The sequence below is a fragment of the Boleophthalmus pectinirostris genome, unplaced genomic scaffold (genome assembly GCF_026225935.1).
Source record: "Boleophthalmus pectinirostris isolate CB_2022bp ecotype Guang Dong unplaced genomic scaffold, ASM2622593v1 HiC_scaffold_10, whole genome shotgun sequence".
Lineage (NCBI taxonomy): Eukaryota > Metazoa > Chordata > Actinopteri > Gobiiformes > Gobiidae > Boleophthalmus > Boleophthalmus pectinirostris.
In genome coordinates this window covers 31,099,631-31,112,030 of record NW_026570971.1, presented here as the reverse complement: position 1 = coordinate 31,112,030, position 12,400 = coordinate 31,099,631, and the positions used below count along the sequence as shown (strand labels likewise).

The following is a 12,400-nucleotide window of genomic DNA, read 5'->3' as shown; positions in this document are numbered from 1 at the left end:
TCCCAGATAAACCTTTCCTCTCAAAAGATCACAGCTGTCATTTCACCTAAGCAAACTGAACAGAATTTAACATTGAGTTTGAGTAGTTTCTCTTTACATTTCTTTAAGTTTTGCTCTATTTTAAAATTTTGGTGAGGTGTAAACAAGGGCCAGATATTCATAAAAAAATACATGACAACACCTTTATTTTATTTTATTTTATTTTATTTTATTTTATTTTATTTTATTTATTTATTTATTTATTTTTTTATATTTATATATTTAATTTATTTATTTTGTCTACAGAAAAATGAGAACTCTTGCATTTGCAAATTAATTTTTACTCTCCACAGATCTGACATTGTAACTAGACCTGCATGCTAACACACACTTCCTGATTCAGTAAACTAATACACTATGAAACACGTTGTTCTAATTAGATGCAGACATCACTGTGGGACTTATTTTGGGGAGCTGTTTATACATATTTTTGCTTAAATACATGGGGAAAATCGTGCACTGGGCCTTTAATTTTGAACTTTTTCATATAAACCCGAAATCAAACTGTCTTGTGGTAAAGTTGCTGTCTCCTCCTGATGTCTGTGAAGATGTTGGGAGAGACAGAAGAGAGACAGAAGAATGAAGAGTGTGAGAAGAATGTGTGTGGAGACAGAAGAGTGTGTGTGGAGACAGAAGAGTGTGTGTGGAGACAGAAGAGTGTGTGTGGAGACAGAAGAGTGTGTGTGGAGACAGAAGAGTGTGTGGAGACAGAAGAGTGTGTGAGGAGACAGAAGAGTGTGTGTGGAGACAGAAGAGTGTGTGTGGAGACAGAAGAGTGTGTGTGGAGACAGAAGAGTGTGTGAGGAGACAGAAGAGTGTGTGTGGAGAGACAGAAGAGTGTATGAGGAGACAGAAGAGTGTGTGGTGAGAGACAGAAGAGAGTGTGTGGGGAGACAGAGAGAGACAGAAGAGTGTGTGGAGAGAGACAGAAGAGTGTGTGTGGAGACACAAGAGTGTGTGAGTGAGAGACAGAAGAGTGTGTGTGTGAGAGACAGAAGAGTGTGTGAGGAGACAGAAGAGTGTGTGTGGAGACAGAAGAGTGTGTGGTGAGAGACAGAAGAGAGAGTGTGTGAGGAGACAGAAGAGTGTGTGGTGAGACAGAAGAGTGTGTGTGGAGACAGAAGAGTGTGTGTGTGGAGACAGAAGAGAGTGTGTGGTGAGAGACAGAAGAGTGTGTGTGGAGACAGAAGAGTGTGTGTGTGGGGAGAGAAAAGTGTGTGTGGGTCATTAGTGGTGTTGTTCTGGTGAAAGGTGTAATTGGGAGTTTGTTGTTTCAGATCGAGGGGTTGAACCGTCAGAGCTGAAGACGCTGCAGACGCCCACACGAGGAGAGACAGGAAGTGAGGTGAGACATGCACATATTAGGACATATTAGGAGATCAGTTAATTGTTTTGTCGACCAAAATTTATATTGATACTTTGCAGTGAAATCACGCTGGGGGGCTTGTACCTGTATGTCTGTGACTTAATGTTCCACAGTTATTGTTGTAGAATTGTACATCGTCAGCCTGGTCTTAACAAGGACACCTCCAGTTCATTGTTGACATTTCTCTGTGTTTAGCTCTGGAGTCTTCCAACTTTTACAGAATGTGTCCTTTAATATAATCCACTTGTCCACTCAAGTGCTCTGCTCTGCTGTGCTCTTCTCATTTTATCTCGGCGCCTCGTCTCCATGTGTCCAAGGGTGTAGGTTTACATAAGGACGAATGGGGACATGTCACAACCAATATTTGGGAAAGACAAAATATTCCCTACCAATATTTGTGCTGTGGTCCAAAGCAAGAAAGATATCTGATGAAGGCTTTTCTTTGCCGATACATTACTTTGTAAATAAATTAGCTTTTGGACATCGGCCATCTGAGTGTGCTATGCATTTTTTCACTTTTGCCTACCAATATTTGCCATTTTTTCCCCATAATTCAATAGTATTAATTGAACATGTTTGAGTTCACATTTGGTTTATTAGACGTTCTGAGATGTATTCAGTGATATGACGACAGGATTACCCCCGCCGCTGTTTCACTGGCTGCAACAGAGTGATGTCATTAGTGGTGCCAGGTCAGGACTGTGCCAGCACCTAAAGATGGCGGCTTGAGCAGTTGTGAGTGAAGACACTGTGCATCAAACTTAAAAACACTTTACAAAAGGAACTTACTTGGCTTCATATTCAGTTAAACTTGTCTTATAATGAGTCGTAGAGGAAAAAGAGCGACCATCACCACAAGTGCACCTCCCAAACAGAGCCCTAGTCGTGCGCTGTTAGAAGGCAGACTCTACTGACAATATTCCATGGAAAAATATCTGGACATGACCTCACAAAGATTTCATCACCAACAAGCAAAGGGAAATCTGCTACAGACTTCTACATCGCTGTTATCCGCTAAAGAATCATCTAAAGAAGAGCAATGGACACAAACTGAAAAATGAAACCACCTCTCACTTATTTTGGACCTGCCCAGACTCTGTGTGTTTTTGGAAAGAATTAATAAAACAAAGCTGAGACAAACCTACGCCCTTGATGCCGTCCTTCTTAGTTCGTCTTTAAACCTCCTTGTGTGAAAGCAGAGTTGGGCTTGAAAAACCAATATTCAAGTTTATCAGGCCCTGGACTGATGGTAAATAAACTTCTGCCTCAAACTCCAGAGTCTCTGTCCTCTCTGTACAACTCCAAGACTCATTAGGACAACACTCATTTTCCCTAACAGTTACCATGGTGATGTAATGTGTGCATTGTCCACAAATTTATCATATTAATCTTAAAGCTTTGTCCTTTCAGCAGGTTTGGGGTTGAATAATGACACCGCTTTCTGGAACTGTTTTTGGGTTTCAGATAAAAAACAACATTCTGTAGGCCGAACATTAAAGAATACAGATTAGGGGCAGGTTTAATGAATATTGTAAAAATGCAAGAGTATGTTGTAATACAGTGAGTACTTCAGTTTAGTCGTTAATTGAAAATACCAGGTTCAACGTTCGTGCGTTTACCGTTTGGATATTTCATGGCAAAGTTCAGTGTGATCAAATGTAAATCATCACATTCTACAATCTGAAAACCAGCAATTGTGAAAAAAAAATCATTTCACTGTTGTTTATTTGTAGTGACAGAGAAGATGTTGAACTTTGTGTCAGTTTGTTTTCATGTGGTTAGGCCCAGTAATAACAGAGAACCTGAACCTCATGTTCACAATAAGGAAATTAATATTAACAACCATTTGTATTTTTTTTTAATAAGACAAAACCAAATATATATATGAGTTTTTAATGCCATATCACCCAGCCTATTTAATGTCCTCTTTATCCCAGAAACCTAAAACACTGACACATATCCTGCTCACACAGATTTCCTATGAGGTTTGAAAATACTATAACTCCAATAATCAGATCATCCTGTTCTCCGTTTTTTAGATCTTACAACTGGTGCATCCTTCATTCATTTCTCAGTCACTTAAATGAGAGACAGTTCATTTTGAAGCCACAGTTGCCCTGGGGCAGACTTATAAAAACATGACTGCAGATTCACGCCAATGGCTTCTTTGACTTACACTCATTTTTAAAAGGACACTTCAGAATTTTGGACATAGGACCTCATTTCCTAGTGAGCCAGAGTGTTGGAGACATGTGGAGATACTTTTTTAAAATATTCCATCCAGTCGTTGCTATTTTGCCGTAAATTATTCCTTAACTTAAACATTATGTAATTTAACAAATTAACTACTTTAACACATAATTTAAAGATCTTATATTATGTAAATTTGACTCTTGTGAGATTTTGTGTTTTGTTTCATTCACACATGTTTGCGTAATCCTTTATTATTAGCCTGTCTACATCTCCAAAGCTCAAAATGCTCTGTTCCACCTTGTGATGTCACAGTTTTCAAGTTAACAGCTCCTTTTAATTTTTGTTCCGCAGAGATTGGCAATTCCTGAACTGAAATCATCCAAATGATTCTAGTGAAGGTGTATGGAGTTTAAATACGCAAGATTTGTGTGTTAAAATGGGTGAATGAAACAAAACACAACTCCAGGTCTGTTTGTGAAGAGGAAACAACATTATAACATTGATCAGAAAACAGTGTAATCTAGGCCCTTTACATTGAACTTTCCTCAGCCTCCCTCTGACCCTCTCTCAGGCCCTGCCCCACACGTTGGAAACCTCTGACAGTTGTACAAAGCTGTGTGTCTTTATATGGACAAGAGCTGGTACAGACGACATTTCGTTTATGTCTCAGTGTTAACATTACACAAACCAGGACATCTGCTCCGCTCCGAGGAAGTGGAAAAATGAACTGGAAAAAGAACAGACATTTTGAAGCTTTAAAAGAGTTTAATTGGATCATTTTGTGACAGAGTTTGTTAGTAGAACATGCAGGCTTTTTGGATGGAGTCAAATGAAAATCTGGTGGCCAAGAATTAGTTGTTCAAAAGAAAAACAAAACAGGCTCAAATATAGTTAAAGGGGATGTATTTTGTGTGAGATTGTGATGAGATTTGAGAAATACTGTATATTTAAAAAGTTTAAATCTGAGTGCACAATGTAAACAATGAAAGGAGTGGTGTTCAAACTCAATTTCAATGCTACTAATAGATTGGATACCATGGTGATAGTAAAAAACACTCTTTCTTTAGACAATAGAATGTTATTTTCAGCATTCAGTCATAGTACTTACTTTTCTATTTCCATGTGGTCTTATATCTGTGTAATCCTTCAGTGGTCCAGGTACGTTCAATACTTGTTCTCTATTTTACTTTCTCTCTATTTATTGGGTCATTTTGCAGCACTACAGAACAAAACAAAAACAAAACATAGACAACTACCCCATGGTTCTTAACAGAAAGGATCCAAGCTGAAGCAAAACTATCAAACCCTTTTAAACGATGACAGAATTTCAAGAAAGAAAGCAACGTGTGAACAACAAGTTTGCATTTACAGTTTTACTTACGACTTACAGTATATTTTGTTTCTTACATTTACAGTATTTTTCAGACTATAAGTCGCTCCAGAGTATAAGTCACACCAGCCAAAAAATGCATAATGAAGAAGAAAAAACGTATATAAGTCTCACCAGACTATATGTCTCATTTTTTGGGGGGAAATATATTTTATAAAATCAGAGACCAGGAAATGACATTTCATCTTGAAAGGCAAAAGTTACAGTAATAACAATAGAACAGAGACCTGAGGGCTGAATATGCATCTGGTTAACATCACATATGAACAGTTCTTCAGATAACTCTAGCATAAACAATAGAACAGAACAAGTTTACCAAACTCTCCATCTCACTCCAAATTACAAAATCCATTGAATTCTTCATCCTCGGTGTCACTTCTGAGCAACTTGGTGACCTCCAGAGGTAACCAGAGCACCGCTTCCTCTTCTGCGTAGCTGTCGTCAGACTCAGCATCAGTTCCAGTCCAGTGGCCTTTCTGAATCCCGACAGGATGGTTTCGGTGTCACTGAAGTCCAGGCTTTGTCCATCCATCCAGTGACTTCCAGGAAAGTTACATGGTGCACCCTTCTGGTTCCTGTGATGCTGTGTTCTCCATCCTCGCTTTCTTCCAGTCCCTCATAAGTTTCTCACTCACTCCAAACTTTATTTCTGTTGCTCGATTAACGTTTTCAGCTGAATATTTCACTACTTTTAACAGGACAGCGGCTCTTTCTGCAGGAGACATGCGCAGTAGAGCCCAGTGACAGTGGTACAGGAGGAACAGGAGCAGCAGATACTGACACTAAAGACTAGAGCCTCTCGTGACTGTCAGTGTGAACATTTTAATATAAGTCACACCGGAGAATAAGTCACAGGAAACACTCAAACTATGAAAAAAGTTGGACTTATAGTGCGAAAAATATGGTAAATTAAAACAAAATTTAAGGCATAATTCATTCATTCCATTCATTAAACTCTTTTTTTAAAGGCTTCTACAGTGTTAGACTTTTTTAAAATCATCACTCAGATTGTCCCGTATACTAACCCCTCGAACAGAAATACAATCACTACAATCACTTTTTTCTTAGTTCTTATCTTCTTTTTTTTTTAAAGATGCCAGTTTTGATTTTTTTTTTTTCGTTTATGGTCGTACAAACTAATAATAATGTTAACGAAGGCACAAAGGTTTATCGTTTATGATCATACAAAATAAAAGGTAATGTTAAAGAAAATGTAAAAGAAAAGCATGTGTTTAGTTAATAGTTGTGGTTTACTTGTGAAGACAGTGGATCTAGTCTTGTAGGTATTCCTCTAAGATTTTCTGTAAGATTGAATTGTTTTTTTATCAGTTAGCGTCTAATTTTCTACTCTAACCAGGAGCATTAATATTTGAGAGAAGAAATATAAGGTCTTCTTTCTTCTCATTCCTGGAGTTTCGTTTCATCTGTGAGTTAGTAAGGCTTCATATATTCATGGGTTTCAACTTCCTGTTTATAGGAGACGTTTTACCATCGAAAGATATCATTTATTCTCTAGAGTAATGTTTGTACATGTTTATGTTTCCTCCTCAGAGCAGAGTGGGAGCAGTCAGGTCCAATGGCGACCAACAACACGGCGAGTATCGCTCAGGCCCGAAAACTGGTGGAGCAGCTCAAGATGGAGGCCAACATCGACCGGATAAAGGTGAGACCCCCGGTACCCAGAGACTGTTTTTGTCATTAGTCATGTGCTTTAAAGTACATACGTTACACTACGTAGAGCTGGGTATCATTCAGAAGTTGCCTATACGATACATACCTTGATACGATACATAACTCGATACATAGGCCATGATTAGATACATATATCGATACACAGGCCATGATACGATACATAGGTCATGATACGATATATACCTCGATACATAGGCCTCGATATGATACATACCTCGATACATAGGCCATGATTAGATACATATCTCGATACGCAGGCCATGATATGATACATATATCGATACGCAGGCCATGATATGATACATATATCGATACGCAGGCCATGATACGATACATACCTCGATACATAGGCCTTGACACAATATATATCTCGATACACAGGCCATGATACAATATATATCTCGATACACAGGCCATGATACAATATATATCTCGATACACAGGCCATGATACAATATATATCTCGATACACAGGCCATGATGCAGTACATATATCGATACATAGGTCATGATTCGATACACAGGCCATGATACGATACATAGGTCATGATACGATATATACCTCGATACATAGGCCTCGATATGATACATACCTCGATACATAGGCCTCGATATGATACATACCTCGATACATAGGCCTCGATATGATACATACCTCGATACATAGGCCTCGATATGATACATACCTCGATACATAGGCCTCGATATGATACATACCTCGATACATAGGTCATGATATGATACATACCTCGATACATAGGTCATGATATCTTGATACATTGAGTTTTGGTTCAATATGATATATATATCAAATCAAATCTATACGGTTCAATAAAAAAATAAAGGCTTAATCATGGCTGTGATACTAAAAGTCTTTGTTAAACCATTTCTTGTGCTAAGTTCATATGAAATACATTTATTTTAATCATCAAATCAGTGAAAATGTCAAATGTGTCGTATAAACGAGTTTCCTTCAATATTGATACAGCAGCCCATGATATCGATACTGTATCATCATCACATTAAACGACACGATATATTCAATATTTCAATAAGTCTATTTTACAATTTGTTGTTGTGAAGTCTATGATTTTACTTCCTGGTTGTAGATACAAGCATAGATGGAATTTCATAAATGTTTTCTAGCAACTGTAATGTTAAAAATGACACGCCAAAACTTCTGCACCCTCTTGCTCCTGCAACCACTGATCATATACTCCACTTTAGAATTAGATAATCACAGAAGCTGCAATTTTTTGAAGAACCAAAATTTTCTCTAGAAACAACAAAATATCCTGTCTGTATTAAAAACACTGTATTTCAACCTTTAGTTCACTGATAATGTATTTACAAAGTCTCATGGTCACATTTTATGTCGCGCTTTTCCACCTTCAAGGCACCCATCAAGGAACCCCTCACCCATTCACACACATTCATACAGTCAATTATGTGATTAGGTTCTTTTTTCCGACCAAGAGTTTGTTTTCATCCCTGACAGTTTTGATTGGTCACTATGGTCTTCTTCAGAGTGGTCACGTGATGTTGCTGTGACGTGTCGTTCAGCTGGTTTATACAGGTTTTGGTGCCGTCTTCCTACTGCTGGAGGCAGGATGACAGCGCCATTGGCCATCTCAGGTATCTCAAGTATCTCAGGTGTGTGAGAGTAAAAATGCCCACTTGTCCTGGTTTATCGTTCCATGGGCACGTTTCCGTATTTCGATTGCCTCTTTAATCCAAAGACGATGTTTGTTGTCCTCTTTCCCAGTGATGTTTGCACTGTCCATATTGTGCTTCTATCTTTTACAGTGCTCAGAAGTGGATGATTTAAGTTGTTCCTGTTCTGTTTTGTGTTTTGTTGCTCATGTGCACGCCTTCGCTGTTTCCTCTGTCCTAAGCTCCTTTTTCGTGGACTGAACGCCCTGCCTGTTTACTCAGTGTATGTTTTATTGTAGGGCATGCAGGGTATTTTGTATATGACATTACATTTTATCTTTTAAACACATCTCAAAACACAAAGCAGAACAGGAACAACTCAAATCGTCCATTTGTGACCACTATAAAAGACAGAAGCACATTATGGACTGGGACAGAGCAAACATCATAGGGACAGAAGACAACAAACATTGTCATTGGGTTAAAGAGGCAATCAAAATACAGAAACATGCCCACGGGACTATAAACCAGGACGATGGTGCTTTTTTACTCTCACACACCTGAGATACTGTCCTGAGGAAGTGTGACTGCAGGTGGCGCTGTCGTCCTGCCTCCAACAGTAGGAAGACATTGCCAAAACCTGTTTAAATCAGATGAGCGACACGTCACAGCAACATCACGTGATCACTCTGAGGAAGACCGCAGAAACAAACAAACAAACCAAACAAATTTGGCCTGAAAAAATATCCAAATAACATAAATTATTAGAAGGCCAAATGAACCTCATTGGACAAATACAGTCAGTTAATTGAAAAAGAATTGCTGACTACAAGTTGTCTGCCAAAATAATCATTATAGTTGCAGCCATAACACATGAAGACATGTAACACAATTACATTAAAAAAATCTAATTCAGTATACATAGTTTAACTTTACTCTTCATATTGTGGCAGGTTTCTAAAGCTGCAGCAGACCTCATGTCGTACTGCGATGCCCACGCCAAAGAGGACCCCCTCCTCTCCCCCGTACCCGCCTCTGAAAACCCGTTCAGAGAGAAGAAGTTTTTCTGCTCCATCCTGTAATCAGCAGCCCCTCCACACAGGCTCCGGTCTGGGGAGGACTGTCACACCTCCGGACTACAAACATGGAGGATTCTGGAGGAGACGGTGCGGCGGTGACTGCCCCTGCGCTGACAGAGGAGTCTGACGCATGTGGAACGGACGAAATATGGAATCTTTTGGTCTTTTCAGCAAGACGTGAAAAGCAGTAAAGGGTCTTGCAGAGTTGGGATGTGTGTGCGTTTAATACAGACACGTGTTGGTCAGTTTTCATGTTATGGAAAAGTTACATTATTTGCAAAAACTAAATTCAGCAAATGAACTTTAAAGTGTACTTTATAATAAGTACACTTTAAGAAAAGTCCCATATTACAGATCAGGACTAATCAGGTCTAAACCAGGTCTGATCCAGGTCTAAAACCAAATATAAACCAGGTCTAAACCAGGTTTAACTCTGGACTAAATTAGGACTAAAACCAAGTCTAAACCAAGTCTAAACCAGGACTAAATCAAGTTTAAACCAGGACTAGGCCAAGAATAAAACCAAGTATAAACTAGGTCGAAACCAGGACTAAACCAGGACTAAGCCAGTTCTAAATAAGGTCTAAACCAGGACTAAACCAGGTCTAAACCAGGACTAGGCCAAGAATAAAACGTAGTATAAACCAGGTTGAAACCAGGACTATACCAGGTCTAAACAAGATTTAAACCAGGTCTAAAACCAAGTATAAACCAGGTCTAAACCAGGTCTAAACCAGGACTAAACCAGGTCTAAACCAGGTCTAACCCAGGTCTAACCCAGAACTAAACCAGGACTGAACCAAGACTAAACCATGTATAAACAATGTCGAAAAAAGGTCTAAACAAGGTCTAAACCAGGTCTAAGAGAAAAATAAAACCAAGTATAGACCAGGTTTAAACCAGGACTAAACCAGGTCTAAGCCAGGTCTAAATTAGACCAGGAACTCAAAAGCAACTATTTTTAAACAAAACGATAACTGAATTTAAACCTGGACTAAAGCATGAACAAACCTGATCTGAACCTGCATTAAAGCTGTACTATGTAACTTTTATGGTGAAGGATTCACGCATCTGTTATTACTTTCTTGTCATATTACACATTCTCACTCTTCTGATCTGTAGCTTCACCCTGTGGCATCTTCTGCTCGTTTCTATGGAGATGGATACGTTTAATGCCATGCTGCGGAACATTCCAGGCAGAGCTATAACATCTCCATGGAGACGAGCAGATAGCAAACCCTTCACCAGGAAAGTTACACTGTGCATCTTTAAGGATTTATACCATTTCTGTCATTGTATATTAATAACAGATTTGGTTAAGTTTTGATTTTGAGATTTGAACTTTTGAAATGATTGACTTTTTTACAACATAATTCTTCATGAACACGTGTCTGTAGTTCAGAGGAATAGTCTGTGCTCTTTTTGGACTTTGGTTAAACAGTTTGTGGGAGATACCGTCCCCACAAGATGTTTTTTTTTTTTAAGTTTTAAGTTACATTTCCTCTTTCTATCTTTCTATCTCTGTCCTGTGAATACTGAAGAAGAGATGTGGTTTTTACTTGGTTTGCAGCGGCTTTTTAACAGGATTTTTTGAAATTTTGTGATTCTCTTTCCAAGATCTTTCTAATTCTGTTTCTGTAAAAATGTGATTTCTCTCCCTTCAGATACGACTGTCTTTCTAAAGTTTGTATTAAAACAATATCGAGTAAAACGTGCTGTGAATTCTCAGACACGCCTTCTGTTTTTATTTCCTTCAACTGAAAGAAAGTGGGAGCTGTTTTGGATTCACTTAAATATTCTAAAAGGTGAAAGATCTGAGATGATAAACTAGACAAACAGCGCCATCTTCTGGTGTTATCTCTAAATGCAGGAACTATCCTCTGCTGTTTAAATAGATTCATAAATAATGGGTCAGATGTAAGATTTCGTTCAAAACCTCCAAATTATGACACCACCAAATGCTCCACAGTATGACATTAAACTTATCTCCATGGAGACAAGACAGTGACGCCATCAGGCCAAGTTACAGGTCTATGTTTAATGCCATACTGTGAAACATTCTAGGCTACATGTCTCCAAACCTTTCTTTCTCCGGTGAGCTACCTTCTTGGGGTACAGTTAGGTGCCTATAAAGAGTGTTGGGGAGTAATAGATTACATGTACCCGTGTTACGTAATCAGAGTACAAATTATGAGTAACTGTATTCAGTTACAGTTACTGTTTCAGTGAGTGGTAACTTGGATTACAGTTACTTTGTTGAAATAAATGGATTACACGGCGGTATTTTCCTGTTTTCACATTTTTGGCTAAACCAAGACTAAACCCAGGACTAAACCAGGACTAAACCAGGATTAAACCAGAACTAAACCAGGACTAAACCAGAACTAAAACCAGGACTAAACCAGGATTAAAGCAAAACTAAAACCAGGATTAAACCAGGACTAAACCAGGACTAAAGCAGAACTAAAACCAGGACTAAAGGAGGACTAAACTAGAACTAAAACCAGGACTAAACCAGGACTAAAGCAGAACTAAAACCAGGACTAAACCAGGACTAAAGCAGAACTAAAACCAGGACTAAACCAGGACTAAAGGAGGACTAAACTAGAACTAAAACCAGGACTAAACCAGGACTAAAAGCTATAAACTAAAACCAGGACTAAACCAGGACTAAAGCAGAACTAAACCAGGACTAAAAGGACTAGAAACTAAAACCAGGACTAAAGCAGAACTAAAACCAGGATTAAACCAGGACTAAAACCAGACTAAAACCAGGATTAAACCAGGACCAAAAACCAGGATTAACCAGGACCAAAACCAGGACTAAACCAGGACTAAACTATATGACACCTAACAGTAGGGTGGACATAATTGAATGCAGCAGTGACCTCATATACAAATAATATCTCTATCAATAATATTTTTTAATATAGTTAAGGAAATACTTTTTATTGTCTTTTAGCAGACATCTTATGTTCAGATCCTCGT

At 38.5% G+C, this 12,400-nt stretch overlaps 1 protein-coding gene across 1 annotated transcript in view; it reads left to right on the top strand.

Moving 5' to 3' along the window:
- gng2 (guanine nucleotide binding protein (G protein), gamma 2) overlaps positions 1-11,140 on the top strand; it is a 30,910-nt gene extending 19,770 nt beyond the window's left edge. Inside the window, exons 3-5 of the mRNA XM_055161918.1 lie at positions 1,316-1,384; positions 6,540-6,651; positions 9,287-11,140. Coding sequence (XP_055017893.1) covers positions 6,565-6,651; positions 9,287-9,415 — 216 coding nt within the window. The 5' untranslated portion in view covers positions 1,316-1,384; positions 6,540-6,564 and the 3' untranslated portion in view covers positions 9,416-11,140. The remainder of the gene's footprint in view (positions 1-1,315; positions 1,385-6,539; positions 6,652-9,286) is intronic.
- The last annotated feature ends 1,260 nt before the right edge of the window (positions 11,141-12,400 follow it).